The 25,632-nt window shown below is 37.5% G+C and overlaps 1 protein-coding gene across 1 annotated transcript in view; it reads right to left on the bottom strand.

Annotated features, from left to right (window-relative positions):
• Window positions 1–22,354, bottom strand: part of LOC137290654 (laminin subunit alpha-2-like) — a 135,894-nt gene extending 113,540 nt beyond the window's left edge. The window contains exon 1 of the mRNA XM_067821730.1: window positions 22,089–22,354. Within this exon, the coding sequence (XP_067677831.1) occupies window positions 22,089–22,158 (70 nt within the window). The 5' untranslated portion in view covers window positions 22,159–22,354. The remainder of the gene's footprint in view (window positions 1–22,088) is intronic.
• Between the last annotated feature and the right edge of the window lie 3,278 nt (window positions 22,355–25,632).

The raw sequence follows: 25,632 nt of genomic DNA, 5'->3' as shown, positions 1-25,632 counted from the left end.
CAATCCAGTGATCAGCAGCATGAGCCTTGATTACGCAGTTGGGAACGGATGACATGTGCCAACAGTCAGTGAGTCTGGCCACTCCATCCATGTTACTGAAGGTCAATATTCTAACCAAGATCTTCACAGGTAGGAAAGTTGTGTGACTGAGGGGTAAATGTATATCCTGAATTAAAGTAGGTAGTCTCAATGTATGGGGTAAATTTACAAAATAATACACCATTAAAAACTAAATGCAGCAGAACTGATCTAAAATCAGAAACATTACCTTTTCCATTCAGTAACATGCCTCCTAATGCTTCCGCCGCCTTGAATTTCTCACTAACAAACTTGGTAACAATAAAATATACTAAAATTTGGCAAAATGCATTACATGATAATAAGGCCTCAATAGTGAAAAGTTAATTGACAACATACAAAGAAAGTGAATGCAATGAATAACATTCCTGATTTGTTCCCATTTTCATTTTAATATTAATTTTACTTGTCTCAGTTGCATGGTATTCTCTTATTCCTGAGCATAAAGACTAGACCATTTAACATAGTTCAGCCATTCATCATAAAGTGTTATGATACCTGTAAGCATGTTGTCATTTGAAATAACCCATATAATCCACTAGCGCTCAGTCGGCAATGACTTATGAATGATAATCACGTGACACTGTCAACATCAGAGGTATGTTACGACTATCGCTGTCATGGACTAAGCTTCCACAGACATCAACTAGGGAACATTAATACCCTCACAGAGGTTACTTAAGCCCCTTAAGAGATGTTGTCAACATTATAGCAGTGAAATTAACAATGCAGCCTCTGAACTAGACATGACATTCATAATATGTCTCTTGCTATTAACTCATAAGGTAGTGAAATGTACAAGCGAGGAAATATTTCCTTAATATTGCTCTGGTGGAATGCGAAATACCTGAAAAGATTTATATTGATTTCAAGACTAGAATGCAGTTTCTAGCTCTTTGGTGTTGTGAGAATTCAAATATATGAATATATGCAAGATCAACAGTTTGTTACACCAGTTTTTAATGAGTTTTTAATAAAATATACCCTCTTAAGACATCAAAGACATCCTAACAGTGAAAGAAATGCCAACTCTACATACAACATTAAAAATGACAGACAATATTATTACACATCATGCACTAAACGTTTTAAATATCATTTTAGTGAAGTGGTCAAAAGATGTCAGTATTCGCACATGTATGTTCTGAAATCAAGCGTGGTTCAAATTGTTGCGGTTTAATACTCCAGCTCCGGAGGTACATATTCAGGACATTAATTCATGAAGTGACTTGCTGCCCTGCTGCATCCTTTGTTCAGCTTCAACACCTCCTTAAAGTTTGTCATATCTGACATGAATGGACATATACAGAGGACATCAAAGGGTCATATGTGGTATGTAACATTAGTAAGATGCATTTTATGCCTGCTTACTTTTAAAACAGCCTTTAGAATATTTGAATAATTTCAGGTGTTAAGATATCATATGAAATTTCAGCCAAATTTTATAGAGATTTTTCAAAGCTGAATCACTCTTTAATTGCATGCACATGGAAAAGAGTTTAGTTTAATTTAAGAATTTAAAAATAATTGGATTTAAACTTTCAGTCATCTCAGTAGCATGTTCTTGTCATTAAATCAGAAAAGTGCTATATAAGCACTTTTTCTCTTTCACATTGTCAACTTTGTATATTTGATTTTAATGCATTTTGCTCAGTTATACTTTGCGGATATACATATGAAGCATAAAGTAAATTTTGCAAGTCACACAATATAATGATGTGTACTTATATGAAATTAAGTAACAGCCATTACCAGCCATTTACTGGAGTGAGTGAGAGAAGGAAGATAGTTTTACAGTCTGTACCCAGCAGAGAGACACATGACGTAAATAGCAGGTGTGTGGGCACCTGTTCAGAAGTTGGGGCTTGCTTATGGTGTGTAAATATCAAACAGACACAGCTTTTCATCTCTCATGATTGTGCAGATTGAAGCAATTTTTGTTGATATCAGTCAAATGGCTCAAGATAGCTCTCATTTCTTCTTCTCACCTTATGCAATTCTGGCAGTCAGCTTAAACATCTAAATACTGTAGTATTGTTGGGATGGAGATTCAAAAGTACTTTAGTTTCATTCATATATGCTTTTTGTTTGATAAACTTTAATATCACAGCCAGAATAAATCAGTAAACACCTTGTGTCAATGGTAGTAACTGTATGTCTGCATTTATTGGATTTTTTTGACATTGTTTTTCAGTGAAGTGTTACTTGGGATATTCATGATCACAATTTGGAGGTCAGTCTAGGTAGTGCTGCTATAGTCGCTGGTGATGTTGACACCCTCTGTTTGGATATTGGATAAATTTACAAATTGGTTTAGTTTTTCTGCATGATACCATGATTGATTCAATCAAATATTCACTTTAAACAGTAATCCAACACCACAGTATTATTTTCAATGAGTACCTTCAATTTTTCTACCTATTTAATTACATTTACATCACTAATAATGCCCATTTGTCTCACATCTTATCCAACATTTATCACATTGAGCTCAAGCAAATATTTTTGGAAGAATGTACATATCAAACAATAAATTTGAATTTTGAAAACATGTCAAATTGAAGATTGAAAGGTCCATTTGATCATTAAATATGAATATGAGTTAATAAAATGTAAACTCAACACATTTCAAATGCAGTTTTTTCAGTTACAAAACCAGCCTTCGGTAATTTCACTGGCTGAGGCATTATGACAAAGTCTAGTCAACTCCTTTATGGGGAAATGTAGAGACCTACAACATGAATGACAGGTGAACTGCTGATGCAGCACAAGGTGTGATTACTGACTGAACCCATAATCTAAGTACAAACTGCTGAGCTAGTACATTGTCAACTTAAATACAGTGGAAGCTGTCAAAACCAGCATCTGCCCAATCCAGAAAGTTGTCAACACTGGCATAAAGTCTCATTTATCATCAGCTTTACAATCTGGCTCATTGTATAAACCGGACTGTTTCTTTAGTCCCAGTGAGTGCCGGTTTTGACAGCTTTTGCTGTACTTGACAATATAAAGCCTGCTCAAACACTTGAAACATCCATTAATGTATGCACGGTTCTCATTATAGTTTGCTCATAAGAATTTAGTAGACATGACATACACGACAGATTCGATTGAGCTACGATTGTCAGAAGCAGAGCATGTCCTTGTACTATGTATGATAGGAGCTTAACACGCTCAGTGAACAAGTTAGTTGCAACAGTATCACTACCTTAATACGATAGGCATGCACTGAAACGAGCTGAGGATGACTGTCATGATGATGGGTAGAAAGGTAGTACGGTATTTTACAGGAATATCACGAATATGCCTCCCAGAAAGAAAGCAGTGAAGGGGATGAAAAACAGACAGGATGGGAAGAAAGTTGAAGGAGATAAGGAGATGCCGCAGAAGGGAAAGGAGAAAGGGCCCTCCTCTTCCACACAGGACAGATGAATCTCAGATGCTCGATCCCGAGAAACCATCCTTGACCATCCTTGAATGAGTTGGAGAATACAAATAACCAAATGACAATGATGTAATCGGTATTGTCATGCTACCTCGTCACATACTAGATGCTCGAGTGAAGAAGCCCACACTCGCAAGAAGGCCACATGTGCTTGCCCACCCTGTGCAGCTACTTCCACATACAGGAAGTTGTGCTGGCTGTCCACAAGGGCCATGAGTATAAGACTGTGGAAACCATTGTAGTTGTGGAACCAGAACCACTGGGTGCTCTTATCACTACATGTTGCCCACAAACACAGGTGAAAGTTCCATCTCTTTGAGAAACCTTCAGCTACTGCTTTCCACTCATCTTCTGTTGATGGTCACTGCAAAAGTTAAATGCTTAATTTTTACTCTTTTTGATTAGAAAAATATGGGATATCACCGGTTACCAAATTATTAGATTGAAATACTTGTGAATCTTGACTCTTATTTATACCTCTAGGAAGTCCTTTGCAAACTCCTGGATGATGACATTGCATGTCTCTGGCATTAAGCAGGGGTTTACATGAGTTTCATGAAGGTCGTTTGTCTTTCTATCTTAGGGCCAAGATGAACCAGAATTTCTTGAAACAATGTGGAGTCCACTCATGAGAAGTTCTGAAAGCCATCATGGTCTTCTTGTGCAGCTCCTGCTGCAGGGTACTACATAAACCGAAATCTTGCCCCAAACCTTCGTGGCAAATTGGCTGCAGCGGTCTTTCTCCTTTGACATCTATGTCTACTGACAACCAGTGGAGTGGCCGCAACTACCCCAACCACAACCCTTCTGTCCTCAAAATGATGTTCCAGCCCAAGCGCCATCTTGCTATGAGGTGTAGCTTAAAAAGACGCACCCAAAATGCTTTAGTTCTTGATTTGGATATGGCACAGTCGAATTTACATCGTGATAAATTTGTCATAATCATGGACGATCATGTTTATGTCATAGTGAAATCGTAAAGAGCTTGTATGCAATATGTGCAGAATTAGTCTAAAATCATGCCAGTTCATATTGAAATCATAGGAACATTGCTGCAATGTTGTGGAATATTCTTAGTAAGCTTTGGGCATGATCGTACAATATCTCAATGTAGTCGTGTGAAGTTCTTCGGAGTGTAGAAAGGACTACACACTACAATAGTTTACAGTTCATGATAAACTCGGCAGTCAGCTAGTGTAAGTGGGCAGGTAGCATTACTGCTTGATTCACCTAGAGAACTTGCTAACAAATTGAAATTATTTAAAAAGTGTTTCAGAAACAGATGGGAGAATGATATGTAGAATGATTTTAGCATGTAAAATGTATATAGTGCAAGGGGAATTTTTGTACATATTTACAATTCTACATAGAAAATCCACACTTTGATTAAAAAATAACCTTTCTTGTTTCTCGTTCACACCTGGAAGCTTTGAGTTCAAAAGAATTTACACCTGCACTTGAGATGCTTGTAAGTGTGAGGGTCAACAGGATGTCTGTAGCAGCGTAACAAAGTCGACTCTCGATGGCCCGGTCATTGGTCATCCATCAAACACTCAGGTGGAGGGTCCAGATGCCTCCAGCCATGCCTAGCTGACCAAACACTCATTGGACACTCAGTGACCATCAGCAAACACAATCAGTATATCACAGGTAGACACTAACACCTTGCTGTCTTGACCCCATGCAAGGGTCAACCAAACACTCACTTAAGTAGCTCCTCATTATGGTGACACCGTTCTAGGGTGTGACATGCTACAACCACTCATCGCCTGCATTCCATATTATTATGCCAGGACCTTTCCAGGTTGTGATAGTTCTGAGCTGTTATATAAGGAAAGAGAAAGCAGATGGACTTTTATAGCAGGACCATATAAAGTTGTGACCATTGTGTCAGTTTCTATAATAGAAACATTCAAAATCTGTCCATTTTGGTCAGAAATTGCTGCTAAAAGCAAAACTGACTAAAAAACAATTTTGATTTTATCATGTGCAATGCATTTAGCAGCATTTTACAAAGAAAGAGAAAAAGAGTCTTAAAACAATTTCTCTCAGTTTTAGAGAACATATTACTTGTGCCTGATATTTTCTGCAGTTATTATTCCAGCCAGCATGATCTCATGTAATTTGAACCAAGCAGCAGACGCCATGTGATGCATCTAGAGACCATGTGATGCATCTAGAGATGACGTAATGCATCTAAAGACCATGAGATGCACCTAGAGACCATGTGATGCATCTAGATATCGTGTTATGCATCTACAGACCATGAGATGCATCTAGATATCATGTGATGCACCTAGAGACCATGTGATTCATCTAGAGACCATGTGATGCACCTAGAGCAGAGCTCATGAGATGCATCTAGAGACCATGTGATGTTGCTAGAGACAAGGCAACCCACCTGTATCCAGAAGAATGCCATTCAGTCAATAACCTGAAAGTAATAAGGGCAGGAAGACTCCCTAGTCATATTGCAATGTCACAATCACATGCAATATGATGGCATACAATCACGACTGCATAAAACAGCATTCACTCACCCAGTCCCTGTAGAAATACATTAGTCTGTGATATAAATGTCTAAGGCTGAACTATATGTAATATAAAGGTCATTAATAAAAACATAACCCTTTCCTCCAACTTCTGTCTTCTCAAGCACAAGGCAAACAAATGATCATTAATGCAAAAACCAATGACACCAGTTTTACAAAATGAAAACACTGAGCAAACACATGTCTCTACAATGACAAAACGAACATGTTTACTTTAGAGACAGCCCTAGAAAGCGACATGTTAGACTCCAGAAGGATGTGAAAGAAATCTGCTCACTCACATAGTTTTCACATTTACATTTCAAAACGTTCAAGTTGAACTATGGTGGAGATAGCCCATGCAGTACTTTTCATACAGATCAAGTTTTTTCACCATATTCTTTCAGTGGCCTTTTTGATCTCTGAAGGTGTGATCAGAAAAGACCTGTGACTTGTAACAACGCACAGGAATTCATCTGTCTGTCCTAGCAAGCAAAAAGATGATCATACAATTACTTGGAAACCACCTGTTGAGAATTTCAGATGGTTCTCTACAAAAGATGTAAATAGACTTTTGTGGCCATTTTGATAACCACAACTTGGAGAAAATGACTGATGACTAAAAAATTGTAAGCGATATTGGAACAAGATTATAATATCGCCATTATCCTTGAAGGCCTCAGTGGAATGATTCTCTGCTTTTCAGTGATCAGTGACAGCTAGGTAATAAGTTTCAGGTTAAATCACTGCTTTGCTTCAAGGCCAACACGAGTTATGTCAAGGGGGTGTCTAGAGCGGCCATGAAAATTGCGGCAAGTCGAGCGAATGATGAGCCTTGTCATGGTAATCCTGGCCAACTTGCTCATCGCTTTTTAGGTGTCTGTATTTAACAAGTTTAAATATTTGTCCGGGTGAGTCATTTATTAACAAATGCCAAATAATCCATGTCGTTTTAGGTTATTGACATATGAAAGTACCAGACAGATTCATGGGATCTAACGTACTGGCTCGATAAATGTTTGTTTATGTTCCTTGAGTAAATTTTGGTAACTTACGAGTTTTACCATGTACTCAGTCATCCACTTTCACCACCATGTAAACAGGTAGAGAACTGAGAGAAGAGAACTGTACGTGGTGCATAAGCACCAAAATGAAGCGTATCAAGCACATTGGTCTTGTTCAGTGACTCACATATATTTATATTATTTGATTTCTGTATGCACAGCACCTTTCATGAATATAAGCTTACATTTGGCGAGTTAACATGCACACACAAAAACCCCACCTAATGTTATTTAGGTTCATCTTAGTCATCATACAAAGTCCATTCAATACAGTGTGAGTTAGTGAATTTAGTTTATGCCACACTCGGCTATATACTCAACTAGGATACAATGACATGTGTCAACCAAGTCAGCCAGTCTGACCACCCGATCCCGATCCCGTTAGTTATGACAAACATGGGTTACTGAAGGTCAGTTCTAACCCGGATCTTCATGGGTCTCCATAAATATGTCATGATCATTACAATAATGTAACTGCTACAAAAATCGCTTGATCTAATGCTCTAACAATAGCCATGTTCTCACACTGGAGAGACTGACAGTGTTATTTGTAGTAACATGTCATTGGAAAGCAGTTGTAGTGAATATGGGATCTGAACAGATAGTAACTGGTTACTTACATACCAAAGGGACACAACTCTGTCCAAAACCATATTATATGTAGATAACTGAGCCAACTGTTCCCATTAACGACAAGAATAATTCACACAGGACGGATAATCCACACTTCTTTATAATCCAATATTTATTTTCACAATCCTTAATAAAACACATTTCGTCACAACCCGTATAAAGACGCCAGAATTCCCCTCCAAACATGATACGTAGTGTATAATATCACTGACAAACTTTCCCAGGAGACTTGCTGCTCTATTTCACTCTGACAATGTCCTCCTAAACAGAGGCCAGGTATGTCCCCTCTGAGCTCCGACAGACTACCGATATGATCCATCGCTATGTAGAGCTGGTCCTCTACACTGTCATTCGACAGGTCTCAGAATAGACACCTCAAAAATGCTGTTGGGTCAGGTATAAAACATAAACCCATATCATCACACTGCTGTCAAACAAGAGATAACATATCACCTTACTTTGGATTCCTCTTGACAATATCTTCCACACAACTAGATATCTTCATCAAATTACATCTTTCTTATGTGTCCTTTAACATTGAACATATGTTTCTAGTAAAGCGTCTCACTGGGATAATTCACAAGTATAATTTTCATTTCTTTTTCAAATACACTTTGTGAATACCATCAAAAGTAAAATAAAATTAAGATATTTAATTAACCCAAGGCTTGGAATTTTAGCTAGGTCATTCAACCCAAGACGTTTATTAATTCTAACACAGAAGTAGAAAGTAAACAAAGCAGTAGGTGAACATCAAGGACGGGATGTGTCTGTGTACCCTATCTAACATTAAGTAGGATTTCTTGTTAAGTATGTGAAATCTGTGCAAGCATGAATTTAGAACATGATGAATTACGATCTAAGTGGTACGCTTTATGTGTTTGTTTAGACACTTATCTCGTTCACTGCAAGTTAGGCATTATGCTAAAAGTCCGAGTCAGTCTCATCTTGTAGGGATATTCATGTGAAATTCATGATCATTCACTGGAGCCTCAATAAAAACATAAATGAAAGATTGTGAAATGGGATTAAGTTTACATTTTGCAGTAAATTTGCCTTTGATATTGTGGTTCAAAATTTATTTCATCTATACTATACAAAACAAATCAAGAACCAGGAAAGCTTTCATAAATATTTAAAAAAACACACAAAAGTACACCATGAATACTCACATTTTGTGTTCTATATATAGTACAAAGTGGATAATGGCTTTTTCGTTCCTGTTATTTGAACTCTTGATATAAATATGTACAAATAAATTCAGATCTATTATATCTTATAATAAACTAATGACTTGGGCTGACAATTGTCATTTGAGTCACCACCACGGTTGTGGTTTTAAAATCCTGCTGAATGGACACAAACAACATTTCATCACCAATATCAGTCAGCAGTTAATATGGTTTTTTTTCATACAGTGTATCCCTGATGACATGTGGTTTATAAGATCACTATTTCAAAACTATATACTCATGGAAACAAATAAGCAAATACGGAAACATATGGAAGTAGAAGTGTTCATTTATTCTTTTCCTGGTTTTCGTCACAAGGTATGTATTACACTGAGGGTGAAACTTTAGAAATAAATACAGGAACACTTGTACTTTCAAGTGTTCCCTTATTTATTTCCATGAGTATATATGCACTAAAGCTGAAAACAACTAACCCCAAAACAATATGAGGAAAAAATAATGTTGAATGAATTTACTTAATGTAAAATCTGATAATTTCATCCTTTCTACAGAGACAGTTGCCTTTATCATCTCAGAATTTTACAACCTCATTGACACAAATAAGAATTTTCATCACATCTTTTTAGCTTAGTATGCGACATAGGTCAAAATTCCTCTTCAAGAATATCTCATGTCGTCTCGCTTCACACACTTATAATCTGGCACTGCTAAACAGCTTCCATCACATTCCTTCACTACACACACAATACCTTACATCCTCTAATAAATGTCACCAACTTACCTGTGGTCCACATTTAAATTCATAGAATCAAATTTCAACTATCTGCCACATACTCATTAACAGGAATTAAGTTTAAGAGTTTTTTCCAAATTTTCCAAGAAAGTTGTACTTACTTCTAAATCTTCACCAGTTTACTCAGGTCTGTGATTCATTGCCTGCCAATATGTGCTTCAGTCATTGAAAACAAAAAAAACTGACAAAAGCTGTCAGATGCTGCAAATCTGCTCAGCTGAGCTGAACAGTCCACAAATGTGAATGTAAGCACAATACAGATTATTCCTTAGCAGATGCAGTACCTACAGCATATGAAATTAAATACCGGTAAATCAAATTTTGCCTTGTTTGACGGATTTACTTGCTGTCAGAAGGTTGATCCCAAACTAAATTGGCATGAAAACACCCTGATGGGTATCTGGTTTCAGCCTTTTGTATTTTAAAGGACACACCTACATTTAAGTCTCAGCTTCATTTGAACATAATCTTCCAAATACGTTCCATCATAACAAGGAGTTGGATAACAGATCAGGCAGGGATAACATAAAATATGTATTCTTGTTGACATTTTATATAACCATATCACATAAACTATGTTAACTCACATCTCAGAAATAAAGTTAGTCGAAGAAACAAAAATATTATAATCATACATAAAATTCTCTTAAAATGTATATTCCATTGTTTTGGGTAGTAATTACCTTTTAGGGAATTACAGAAAAAACATGTTTTGTAATGTTTTTAATCGTTTAAAGACATACATCCTTTGATTCTGCAGACATCCCATGAATTTATTATATTATTAGTGCAAATGAAGGTATAGTATTTCTTTTCAGTTCCAACAAACATGGAAATGGTCTGTCTCCAAACAAACCTGAATCATTTATTGGGTGGAATAAGGTATTTCATTCCCCCACCCTGTGTAGATGTATAAAAACAGGAACCACTTAATTCAGCCACCATTCAGGTTAAGAATACTCTCAGGAAATAGTTATGGTCACTTTGAATACAAAACCTTATTGTTCCCAACACATGGTTAATATTACCTGAAACAAACTTGTAAATAACAAAGGCGTCTATATATGTACACTGTAAAACCGCTCTAGAGCTCCTTCATGGAACAAGTCAGCATGGACTGCAAGCAGTTATGGTTAACCACATATACCCTGGGGGCTTGATGTAAAGGTGTCAGAATTTATGGTTATATGGTTTTCACTGTTTGTTTACATGCCGATAAAAAAAACTGGTTGGAAGATGGTCAAACATTTTACAAGAATAGCATATTTATGCAAGATATTAATTGCACTGAACCTTAGGATATTTTGTTTCTGTTTCATCAATTTCATGTTTCTTATCTATTAATGCACTATATTTTGTTGAAATCAAAATGTAAAAAATATGGTTGTCTTACATTAGATATAAAAATATCAATTTCTTTGAGTGGCACAGTAGAAATATGGAAGCACAATATGGACAAATTTATTGGGAACAACTTCTTACATTTTGTGAGTGGAGTACAATAGTTCAATAAAGATTCCCCTTCCAAGCAGGAAGGAAAAAATTGAAATGATAAATTTAATATATCAAAATCACCAATCTTGATATAGAAGTGGTGAAACAATGAGTCATGTTACCATTTATACATGCTTTGACCCTTAAACAAGTTGTTCTTTAATTCAGGGCAATTGCTGTTAATGAGTTTCTGAAATCAAAATAACGGGAATTTAAGACTGATGAGAAGGGTGTTCACATTCTAAAGAGGTGGAAAAACAGGAAATATATTACACATTCAATATGTCTGAACCAGAATAATTACAAACAGACTTACAGTTTTTATCGTGCATTTCTTCCATTCCACACCAGTTGTAATATAGATACTGGCTTTAATTACACTAATGTCTCTGTCAAAGGCAGATGTAACTGAAACTATCTGATCACTGATTGTATTTAATGCTGGATATACCACATCAAGTGAAATTCACCCCATCATTGTACTACACATGTTTATAGCAGAGATGATACGATATGTACACTGGACAGGTGGCGCCAATATCGCGCATATATCACTTGTCATGAAGCATCCTGCTTGCAATAAACACCAAGAAAATGTAAGTGTAATTATTTGACACCTCTTGTGCAAAATCCACAACAACTGCCAATCAAATATATATCTAAGTAAATTCAAACCTCCTTGAGTGTTTTACACTGAGTGAGTTGAAACGTGGGATACGGGCAATTATGCTACAGCTGTGATACCATACATGTCATACCAGGGGCGGTGGGGTAGCCTTGTGGTTAAAGTCTTTGTTCGTCACGCCAAAGTCCCAGGTTTGTTTCCCCACAAGGGTACAATGTGTGAAGCCCATTTTTTGTGTCCCATGATAGTGCTGGAATATTGCTTAAGGTGACAAAAAACCATACTCACTCACTCACTCACGTATCACAACAGGCAGCGTAGTAAGTCAAGTAATCGTATAGTGAAACACAGTAGATCTATCCTTAACGGTTTCCCTTCAAATTGCAGATTAACTGATGATAACATTGAGAACAAAAAATTTTAATCAAGGTGTGATGTTTATGTTTTAAAACAATACAAGTATAATGAGCATGGTTAGAATACATATTTTTCCAGGTTCATCACAGCAACACTTGAGACTTCAGATATGTCTGGGTAGTATGGATGTGAATACCTTATCTATGTGTGTTTGTTTTATTTGATTATCATCGCCCCACTCAGCCATGTTGCAGTTGTATAATAATATACGAGTCACATCACATGATCTAATAGTCCCTTTTCATGATAAGCATGGATTGGATTCTGACCTGAATTGTAATGGCTCTGTCTGCATGGGACATTATTTTACATTCCCTTGCTCATTGACTGGAGGCATGTTCATTAAAATAAACATGAAATAAACTTGAAATATAGACACATACAATAACACCTGTGGAAATACCTTTATCCAAATGCATCAAAACAAACCTTTATAATCCCCCAATCTCTATCTCTGAAGGAATGTTGGAAATTCACACCTGTTCTTTTCATTCAAAAACTGAAACAAGTTACACACACACGTAAGTATCAGTGTCTTGTGGTCAGCCATGTCAATTTACCTTTGTAAACGAACCCCTACAAGACAATGAAATCCCTCCCACTAAGCCCTCTGTGAAATAGAATCCTAGATATTCACGCTTATATTGTATCTACGAAATCTTCCCCATCCATGTTGATTACCTGTCCAGTGTCTATTTACTCATGTATTGTATCTGAAACTGGTAACCACAGATCAGGAGAAATGTTGACACAGTGCTCATATCACCTACAGCCTCGTACATTTCCCCTCAAAGAAATTTCAGGTGTCCATATCAGGTGGTCTTGTAATTGAAGACTTGCACATGTCTTGAACACAGCGGGGGTTATTATAAGATATTTTATCCTAACTGTAAATTTCTGGGACTTAACCTGTATTGATGCCCCAATCGCAAAGTGTCTTTGTTTATTATTCTTTCCTTAATCTCCTTGTCCAGGTACATGGTCAGCAGTCATCATTTGACACCAGATACGGAACATAAAATTGTCACGATTTAACCTTTATTGTTGTAGCTGAACTGCAGGATTTTCCGTGGATGTAGTCAGTTCTTTCCCTGGAGGATGTTTCGGAATGGTGGATGTGAGAAAGTAAGCAACAGCAGAATTCAGGAAATGAATATAAGTAAGAGAATGTTTTTACATTATGACTTTCATAAACTGAACATTTGGACTAAACATGAAATGAGACCTGGGTCCATTTGTGAAAGGCAACCTCAGCATGATTAAGACTACTCTAAGTATTAGACAAAACATTATGGATGTCCACTTCTTTGCACACGCAACATTCCTGGCTTTTCCATGTCTCGTCATCATTAGAGTGATGAAAGGGCAAGGAAAAGTTCATGAACACCATAAAGAACAAGTTGACATCCATAACATTTTGTCATATCCTTGAACACCATCTTCTAATATGCTGCCCAAGAAGTAAGTACATGTATGTTAAGGTGTGTGATGTCTCAGTGCTATGGTCTTGTACAAATGATCAAAGCATTCATCGTGCAAAGTTGGAATTTTAATCCTTTTCATAAATGACCAAAAATACTTCATTCAACACACCTTAACATCTCAAAAGACAGAAACAACATTTTCTGGTCAAAATCCCATAACAACAATGGACGAAGAGGGTCACCCTGTCTCGTACCCCATACAGAATATGAAACAACTACTCCTCTTGTTTGTCTGTGAATCACATGAAGGAGAATGGAGTGGCACCCTGGGGTGGGGCGTGACCCCAGTCTTATTCTTCATGAGTGAAAATCAGCTGTATCTGCTCTGTCTCTCAACACTTTGTTCTTTTGACAGCTTTCTCATTTACACTGTCTAGCCAAGATTACAATGGAAATTTCTGTGGCCTAAAAGGCCAGTCTTAATTCTTCAAAAACGAAAATCACGAAAATCTCTGAGGCATAAATATCTGAACCAATATCAGTGGACAAAACATTTCAAATATCTGTCAAATGTATAATACACATGTATCTCTCATGTACTGGTGAAAAAAATTGAAAAAAAGAAAAACCAAGGTGAAAGCAAGGATAAAATGGTAACATCATCAGCAATAGCTACAATGTACTAATCTGTTGTATGTATACTCCTAAATCACAAAATGAAAAAGCCTGCAAATCTCACATCATCAAGGCATTGGTATTATATCACACAATTAGGAGATAAACATACTGTGTTGGGGAATCAGCGGTATATAACGAAATTATAATAGCTCTAAATTTGATTCGCATTCGGTTTTAAATCAAATTTAGAGCTATTATAATAATATATAATAATAATATACCGCTGACTTCCCAACACAATACGTTTATCTCCATTCTACCATAACCGTGTTATTCAGATTTTAAACAAGTACATAATGTGTTTGAAAATCAGATGTATATAACGCGATTATATACCTCTGGATGACTTTGATTAGCCAATCACAATCCAGTATTTACTGAAGTCATGGTAGAATTATATATTTCATACACTCTTTGGTCAGAACTTTTTGCAATATTACAACATCATGGCAAGGGATACGAGAAAATACTTTCACACATATTACTCAAGTACTGATTGAACCTGTGTCTTTGGCATAACAAGTGAATATTTTAACCCCTGGGCCATCCAGCATATTTTAAATATGAAGCAAATGATTCGTGGTGCCCTCTAAATTGAAAGTGCATTCAAACAACCACCCTGAGTTTTAAATTTTCTCCTTCATCAACACAAAATATAGGACACACACAAATATCCTTTAGTGTAAAGTGCATCACACTTCAAATTTACCATTCGATACACAACCTTTTGTCATAATGATTAAAAAATGGTGCCATATTATCTGAAGTCACAGATGACAGCATCAAGCAAACAATTCTTCTGTGACATCATTGTGCATGTTTAGTCCAAGCTCATGTCTTGTGAATTACAACTGGCATATCATGACAACCCTTGGGAACACCTGTTTTAAATGTCATCAAAATTCTCCACATCTGTGGATGTTTTAAAATGCTTCAGCTGGAACATTACAGTGAGAGTCAACCAAATATTTCTGCTTTGTAGCCCAAATATATTCAGTGCTTAAATACCAGATGACAATGGTAAACTGATACCAGATATGCAGCAATGCTTTTTCTTAAACTTTAAATCCCCCTTCCACAGTGACCTCCTTTTGTCAAAAGGCATGACATTTCATGTGGCTGTCAAAGTTGCCTGACATTTCCCTAAGGGGAACAGCATTTTCCACATGCACAAATCTCTAGATACATAAAATAAGCCAACAGATTTGAAACTTCATGGTGGGTAGTGTCTGTTCCAGCACAGAGGGACACTTAATCTCCCTGATCGTGATTGTCACAAAAGGTAGGGAAGATACCCTTTGCTCTGACAATTATGATCTGTCTGGGTTTGGGGTGATATTTTCCAGCTGTTCGCAATGAACACATGCAACATCAGCAAGGATGGATGTGATGGTCGGGCCAATGGTGTCAACAGGCGTTCAAAGGTGTCCAAAGGTGTTCTGTTCAGGTGGTCAGCCGAAATATTGGTGTGAAAACTTGTTTCTTATTGCCAAAAATGTTTTAATGAAGGGGATGTTTTAGTCATGGTTGTTGCTCTGAACACTCTAGTTAAATCCAGGTAGAGACTAATATACAAAGGCATCCAAGGAGGCTGCTTATTGAAGATAATTATATTATTAACAGAGATATATGAAAGGTGATGTTTTAACATATTTTCTGTCCTGATCATGATCTGTGATGAACACATGTGAACCTCCCGTCAAACTCCCATGATCGGACAGGAGTAATGATACACTGTCGGGTACAATGACTGAAGAAAGGTTGTACATGTGTTAAACTATATACATACAAAATGTCAGAGAATACTCAGTCCTGATAATCTGCCAAACAGATGCCAAGGCAAAATAGTAAAGAGAGGATTGCTGATAATCAGTGATAAGACCAGGTGTCTAAGAATAGGGAATTTATGTCATCCACTACTCCTAGCACCTGATCCCTCCCCTGTCACCACCATATTCCCAGTGTACGGTATATGTACTGTAGAAATATCACGGTGGGAGATACCAGAAATGGGCTTCACACACTGTACCCATGTGGGGAATCAAACCCGGATCTTCTGTATCATGAGTGAACAACTACTAGGCTACCCCATTGCCCTTGGGTGTACATGTATGTCAGATCTTCATGTAATTTATCAACATTAATCAGTGACTAACAGTAATGGTTACCAAAAATTATCAGTGAATATCAACCATTTTTTTTCCCAATTCCCTTGTTGTAACAATGAAATTCCATGTGTAGACAACTGATTTTGTTGTCCTAGTCTGACATTATTAAATGTTAAATGAAAAACTTGAATAGATAAGTACCACAGACTTAGTGAAAGTGATCCAGTCATAAGACCGGGATTTCAACTATGTAGGAGCATTCACAAAGCAGTCCTCGAGACAATGACAAATACTCCCTTGACAGACCTAAGTCTGAAACATGGGAGGCAGCATACTACACTGACAAGTAGGGCTGTATGTAATAAGCAGAAACACTTACATGACTCAAACAACAAGCAGTGATGTCCTGGAAGACAAGGAAAACATAGCGTCTCAGGGGAGATATGGTCAGTCTTAAAAATCTGTTGTATTAATTTATCATGTCTGAACGGTACTGACAAAAGCTGCTTAGGCTTTATTACCCTGAACTTCAGGAGCAGAAGGCCATGTGGACATGAAATTTACTTCATGAACAGAGGGTTCTGTGGACAAGAAATCTACTTCATGAACAGAGGGTTCTGTGGACAAGAAATCTACTTCAAGAACAGAAGGTCATGTGGACAAAATATCTATTTCAGGACCAGATGGTCATGCAGACAAGAAATCTACTTCACAATCAGAAGGCCATGTGGACAGGATGTCTATTTCAAGATCAGAAGGTCATGTGGACAAGAAATTTCCTTCATGATCAGAGAGTCATGTGGACAGGATGTCTATTTAAGGACCAGAAGGTCAGGTGGACAAGAAATTTCCTTCATCATCAGAAGGTTCTGTAGACATGTCTACTTCATGATCAGGTCCCGAAGACAACACATCTACTTCAGGATTAGAGGATTTGTCAATGTCATGATCATAAGATCAAGTGAACAAGCTGACTACTTCATGCAAAGAAAAACAGAAGGTCACGTGAAAAGATGCACACCCCATGATCGGGTCATGTGAACAAAATGTTGACCTCAGGATGAGAATGTCGTCTAAGCATGAGGTACAAATCATGATACAAGTAACAAAACTGTCTTACAGTCATTCCAGGCAAACGAACATAACTGAAACCTACATAATTGTTACTAATTTCTAATCCAGGCTTACTAAATTTTACAGAAAAGATGAAGACACATTAGTCATGCATTTGTTGTTTGGTTGCCTCCTACTAGGATCACAGGGTAAACTAATGACAAACTGTTGTATGTTCTAAAGACAGAGATAACACTATCAAACCAACAATCCATTCAAAGAAATCTGAGGTGAAATAAAATCCCAGCAGGGGAACAACAAATATCCATATTGTATTAATGAAAAGATACAAAGCCTTCTGATCAAAGTATCCCGAAGACTTTACAGCGACCACATGAACTGGACAGATGTTCTGATCAAATCTTTGTAACCGAATCCCACCCCCTGATGGCTACTCAAACAGCATAAGCTGAGGGTCAAACAAGCCAAATCACTCACAAACATTTCTAGAAAGACTGGCTTTAACCATCTTGAGATATATATGGCTATCTCTGGTCCTAAGTCTTCTTGGTTCTCATAGCATTCTTCACTGGCTTATGTTGTTTGCAAAGTGACATTTGGCTGATAAACCATTGTTGTGGTCTGTGTGTAAGGTGTTGCTATAGATCTCCAAGTGGGGATGAAATATGTGTATGTATATTTCAATGGGTGTCATTATCAACCTGAGTGACATGGCTTGTATGGGACAGTGATGTTAATGTCCTTTATCAGCTTTCATGGAGGTATATTACTTCTTGGAAATAAACTGTCTTTCAAACGCAAGTCACTCATGCTGACCCTATTTTTTTCCACTTCACCTTATTTTTGTTTGACTTTGTTCATCAAAACCACTGACATTGTAAAAGAAATATTACCATAATTCTTACGGCGACAATACAAGTAGAATTGGTTAGGTAAGCTGTATTCATCTGGGATAAAACTAAACTATATTAGTATACCTTACTTTAAATCTATAACGAATGTAGGACAATCAGTTTGTTCAAGTTATTACTTGTACAGATGATATATTTAGTTTAGCAATGTTCATCAAAGAAATTATCACAAATTGAGTGTTTATTCCTTTTCATCATAACTTCCCAGCCCCGTATAGACTGAGAACACTATAGATGGAGGCCTTAAGAATTGTAATCCAACAGGTTTGTTTTCTTTACCAGCAGATTTATTTTACATGTTTTCCATCATGTCTGTGTTAAATGTATCTGGTTTCCAGAGCAGAACCATTTTAGTTATATGAACCCTTTCTCTCTCAAGGTTTCAGCTTCATAGACTTGCATCTATACATACACTAGCATCTAAACATACACTAGCATCTAAACATACACTAGCATCTAAACATACACTAGCATCTAAACATACACTAGCATCTATACATACACTAGCATCTAAACATACACTAGCATCTTAACATACACTAGCATCTAAACATACACTAGCACCTAAACATAAACTTGTTAAGCCCCCCATGCACAAATGAAATTTAAAACAGAAAACATTATTATGTTGTGCTCTAGCTAGGAGGACATATTCTAGACCCAGATTTCAACAAGTACCTAACTTTCATACTGAACACAAGGATAAGCTAGGAATTTATCTGGACTTGTGACCTGAATGCTATATATTTCAAACACAGACATCAAAGCTTCCATCATGCTCTGATAGATTGATGTGTTGTGTACAAAGATGTGACATAATACAATTTGTAGGGAGTAAATACAAGTGATCTGTCAAACCAGTCTCATAACATTGCTCCAGTATCTGACAGCAATATAATACCATTTGTTTGATGTGAGGATAGTCTTTGTGTTGAACTGCCTCTGGCATGCTGGAGACATATCAGATGATAAATTTACCATGGTTCAATTAAAGACTCAATCTGGTTAATTCCTCTAGCTTGTTCACTAACATTACAAGATAGATTTGTCAAATATGTAGGTCATAGTGTCATGAACACAGATCTACTTTCATGATGCATACAAGATAGTTAAAAGGGAATCAACTGTAGAGTGAATGAGTTCAACTTTATGCTGCTTTTAGCAATATTCCAGCAATATCATGGCTGGGAACACCAAAATGAACTTCACACATTGTACCCTTGTGGAGAATCAATCCCAGGTCTTAACACTTTATCATATTCTTATACGATTAATATACAGCAAAAAACAATGATCACGATTTTATGAATAACACATAACATAAATATAAATATTTGAAAACTGGTATCAGTCATTTAAATAAAATCCCTTTCTCAACAGGTGTTATTAATTGATAAACATTGATAGTAGTAAGCCATAGATATTACATTTTGTTATCAAAACTTCAATAAATACTTCAATATCAATAAATTAAGCCCCTTGGAATCATTTACACCTTTAAATAATTCAAATCAATGCAAAGTTTGTATGATGAGTTACTACAAATATCATGCGTCTAACCCAAGAAGTCTCAAAATGCATCTCCAATATGGCATCCAAACACCGGAATGTTAGGTTTGGCAGTCATAGTAGAACATCAACAAGCGTCACTTTGTAGATTCATACAGGAATTTTTCATTGGCTGAGCAGTGTATTAGCTTTGCACACAAATCTTCTACAGTAAATGTTGGCAGCGGAAGGGAAAGGTCACCCTACCACAGCACTGATACAGAGAGCTAATGCAGCCTACATGCTGATAAGACAGGGTGATCTTCTTGGTGCTGTTGGTTTTAGTGCTGGGACCTGGAAATCTTTAGGAGGCTGTTTACGACAGACCATCAGGTGGTATGGAGGTTTCTATGGTGTATTGGCCTTCATGCTTTAGGGTAATAAATGGATGTCTGAATAACTGGCACAAAAGTAATACAAGCCTTTGAAGAACGGTGCTGTTTATTGCCAGAAAGAGCTACTGATGAATCAGATATGAAGATATGACATCATTGTTATAAAACCAGTTTAAGCTATGATCCTGATTTGCTTAAAAACATTTGGTAAAATATCAAAGGTAATTGTTTGACTTTTGAGTGAATTGTCAAACAGTAGTAAGAAACTTATCCTTTTACTTCTATTTTTAAAGATGAAAAATCAGACAAACTGAAGAACAAACTATGCTGAAAAGTTACACAGAAATGAAGTACAAACATAATCCTCTCACAATCCTGGTGAAAATGAATGAACTGAGGGTAGGGTCATTGTCACAAAAATTGATACACATGGACTTAAAAAAGCAGTATATTTTAAGACCAATCTATAGATTGAACATAAAGAGTCACAAGGGCAACAAAACACTGTAATAATGTTTGCTTTACAAACTTTCTGAACCACAGCCATAACAGCCACTATAAATACATGGGGCATTTTCTCCTCAATTTGACTGGTGACAGGTCACTACCCCTATGTATGAGTACCAAATTCTCTCTCAACACTAACCTACATATAACATAGTCTCTAGGGTTGTAAACCTGGAACCTGCAACTAGAAACGAAGCCCTAGATCGACCCGTGGAGAGGGCCCCTTGACACACAGGGTGTTGGGGGACAGACTGTTTGCTTTGTACCATAAAGAATAGTACCTGAGGTGGCAATGCCTGATACATCAGGTTCCATTCTTTTCGCTGATGGGGCAAAAATGTGTCACCCTCCTTTAACAAGAGTGACCTACTTTTGACAAATGCAAGGTGTTAATTGTTACAGGCAGTGACATGCTTACTGTATACAAGTTAAAGATCTGGTTGAATACTCAACTACATGACTTTTATTTGGATTACTGTATTGAAAATCATTCATGATGAAAACAAAACAAAATCACAGCTAGCAATTCAATATTCCTACACAGAAACCCTTAAGGAAGTGATTCTTGATGTCTCCTCAACTTATCACACTGTTAATGAAAAACTTTGAACTTGAATCAATCTGTTTATATGGTTTTGCTTCATCAATATTTATGTTGATGTGCGGAACCTTTGCCCATGTGTATATTACGGTAATTATTTCCAGTCCCTGACATAGGATTGGTTTCAACGTTACAGGTTCTCTATGGACCTGTATAACCACAGGTAGTTAAGCAATTAATCGGCTTTGAAGTTCGCCGCCGTGTGTGCACTCAGCATTATATCAGTCTGGGCGATCGAGTGATGTTTGCGTTTGGAAATTTATCAAAAGATCTGTCTACTTATGAACAGATATCGGAACGAGTTCCGAATTAAATAGGCTTAAAATAGAGCCACGACACTGTAAAAACTTCTCCGTCGCGGACATGACAAGAAAAGGAGGTGAGCAGTGAGTGACTCATTCAGGCAAATACATCGGCGCAAGTTTCGCGACAGTGTTGTACACTTTGAAACAAATTTGCAATATTGCACTGGCGAATAAAGTTGATATCACATCCCAATCGATAACAAAATGAAGTAGTACATTGAACACTGGTGTTCGTATCACCTGTATCGCTCCTTGACGGGCGGTACGGCATTAGGCTCAGGTGAAAAGTTGCGTATAGCTTGTCGATCGAGAAATGTCACCTACCCTCATCTTGTCCTAATGCAGTCCATACACAGGTGAGGTATAAAACACCACAAAACAATCCACATCCCATGTTTAGGTAAATGCAGGGCTCATAAGCCCATCCAGTGTCAGTTCCGTGTGTATCCGTCTACACCATGTGAAACGGTCTGCATTGAAATTTCCCGGCTAGGATCCGAGCGTGCGTCTGTTGTTGACACCACCACCTACAGGGCGCTCAAGTGAGAGTACGGAAACCTGTTGAGGCCATCTATGCAAGGCTCAGCCCACTGCCCCCGCGATGTAAACTTCATGTGAATTAACTGATAACAGGGCTATGTCAAAGAAACAAAACCAAAACAAAGCAAAAAATAAACACACCCCCCACAAAAAAAAAAAATACAAAAATAATCTTAATGGTGGTTGTGTTTTAGTCTTTTGCTTTTTTATTTTGTTTGAGGTGTTGTTTTTTTTTAAACAGTGAATGAGCAAATATAAAGGTCCCTGACATCTTACCATATACACAAAGGGCACATTTAAAGAAAAATAAATGTGAATATGGTGTATAATTATATTTCATATGTTGAAATTGGGTTTCACGTGAACTGTTGATCCATGCGCGTTTTGAAGCAAGCCAGTGTTAATGGATGCATTTCATAGGGTGTAACAATAATGTACGTGCCCAGCTTTGTCTGTATAGTGTGACACAGATGCCCTTAAATGTGTTACAGGTACGGCCGCTTCTACGAGTATTTTCATTACATGACAGCCTCATGTGATAACCCGTTATGACATAGCTTTTAAAAGCACGGACGCGTGGTACTGCCAGACGGAAGTTGGATTCGAACTCACGACCTGATATATTGACAGCTACGGAAAAAGCAGAGAGTTGGAGTACTACAGACCTCTAAACCAGTTATGCTTCCCATGCATTTGCGTATTGTCCAATTTCAAAACACATTGTGTTTTGTACGGGAACTTGTGACATGGTTTAAAAACATTCCTAAGTCTCACGTGTTGTCATGGCTAATATGGCGATAAAGATAGTTTCAGACAGATATGTTGAAATCCAGTTTGGAGCAGGCAAACCATTATTTTACGGAATCAGCAACAACCCTCAACAATAATCGAGTTTGCTGTGGCCACCACTCATTACGTTCCCTGATCATTCAGGTTCTCTTTCGGCCTGAACCGTTTGGCATGATTGAACTGGCCTTAATGTGACCGTAGACGTTCGGATTCCCTCGACTGATTCCGTTTCCACACGGGGACCGGAGTGACCATGAGTAGTGTAACTTGGAAAAGCATATGTCGTAAATCTCTAACTAAATGTTGATAGTGGTATTCCCATGCACCAGACGCATGGCCTGCACTAACTTGATGCAACCCACGCAGTTCACGTTGGGATTTGTTTCCAGTCTTGTTTAATTTAACTTCCACTACACAGGGGCGTTGAAGCTTTTTGCTTGGGTTTGTAAATAAACTCATTTTTTCTGTTTAAAGAGTCAAGCTGTCAGCACGGAAAGCACGTTTCTTATTATATATGTGTTTAGGGGTTGTTTGGAAACATTTTTATTATGCATGCGGTGATTTGATCAAATGTCCTCGCCCAATGTCATATGGCAGTGTCAGGAAATGTTGGTTGGGTTTGTGACAGAAGCAGCTAGTTCTCCCACCTACCTACTCCAAAAACAAAAACACTAAGGTGACTCATCATACGCTTCTGAAAAGGTTTACTCACCTGGACTAAGGTTACGATGGAGTAGCCTAGTGGTTAAAGCGTTCGCTCGTCAACCCGAAGTCCCAGGTTCGAATCTCCACACTGGTAAAACGCGTGAAGCCTCGATGTAGTGTACCCCGCTGTGATATTGCTGAAATTTGGTTAAAATTAAATCAACTCACTCACTCATCTGGATTACAACACAATAGGCTCCCATTCTGCATAGAAGGTTAATGAACGACAGGGATTTGTTTGGACATTTCAGTTTGATGCATGACCAAAAGTATCTCTTTTTTCAGATGAACTATTGACCGGCGTTGCATGTGTTTATAACGGGTACCACCATGACGTCTTTTCGCCATTTCACAAAAACCTGGTACCATCGCTGTGATTCATAAACACACGATATGGTGGAAATCTTAACATACAGATTGATGAAATGGTTTGTAAGCTCTATTTTACAGGACTGTTTTTCACATTTGACTCTCAAGCGCATAGTCTTAAACTTCTACTGTAGATGGTAACACAAACAGCGAATAGGCATTGCAGTAACCCTCAAATAAACGTGCATTGATACACATACCAGGCCCGTTACCTATCATGACTTCGCTTTATGCCTGATTCGAATGACTCGACGGTGGAAATACCCGACCAATCAGATTACTCCCAAGAGCGAGAGAAATGCCGTGCTCGGTGATAAGAAGTATGGAGCTACCGAGGAGCATGGTCATGGTATGTGTTGGGATACCAGCGAGACATAATTTACCAGGCAGTTGAGGATGGCCTCACATTAGAGTCTCTTAGGTTCAGTAGCTCACCATGGCTTCCTTTTTTTCTGTAGACAACAATAGTCGACATCAGCACTGTGGGTCAAAAGGATGTACACACTTGAAAATTGGATTTGAAGTTATCAAGACGACACCTTACTAAAAGCAGTGTCCGAAACGCAAGGCCCACGACGCAACGCTGAAATCGGTATACGCCATCATTGAGTGGCCATTTCTTTGTTCGTGTATTCTTTAGGCATCATTTAAAGCGACTGTGTACTTCCTGATACTGCCAATACACGTAGGTGACATAAGAAACAAAACCAAAACAGCTACAAACAATGCAATTATGAGTAAGTTTAGGTTTACGCCGCTTTTAGCAATATTCCAGAAATATCACGCCGGGGAACTCCAGAAATGGACTTCACACAATGTGCCCATCATGATTTGGCGTGAAGAGTGATCGTTTTAACACCAAAAGGCTATACCCACCACCGCTAATGAAATAAAATTCGCACAAAACACTGTATTTTGGCCTTGTTGCGGTTCACGGAGAAATCTTAACGTTCTTTCTATCCAACAATATTCGGTTTTTTTGGTAAACAATGCATTTTAACTAGCTCGTATTTCAAACATGAGATTTGAAAACATAATACAAATAATTAAGGGACATGAGTATTCATTGTAGAAGTCGAGACAACTCTACAAACAACATATATAGATAAACTGAAACACCAAGTTTCCTTTAGGCACCTATCCTCTAACCAAACATACCCCACGTTACAGTTATTCTTAGGGCCGCCCTTATTAATACCTCCTGCTGATCTAGTATATACTCAACAGCTGTTTGACGCAGCGGAGCAAATGCCATTCGGACAACTGACCGAAGTTTATTTTACCATTAGTTTACGTGGAGATGATTCGCACATGATCCCAGGCAGAAGCAAAGTCTCTGTAAATATATAACTTTCACAGAAACAAATAACTCTGTTTATATTGAAAGGATGACCCAGTGTGATGGAAGATTTAGCACCTGAGTTGAATCTAGACTTGCCTATTTTACATCTTTCAGAGGCAAATA

The sequence above is a fragment of the Haliotis asinina genome, chromosome 7 (genome assembly GCF_037392515.1).
Source record: "Haliotis asinina isolate JCU_RB_2024 chromosome 7, JCU_Hal_asi_v2, whole genome shotgun sequence".
NCBI classification, from domain to species: domain Eukaryota; kingdom Metazoa; phylum Mollusca; class Gastropoda; order Lepetellida; family Haliotidae; genus Haliotis; species Haliotis asinina.
This window is presented reverse-complemented; position numbering and strand designations above follow the sequence as displayed.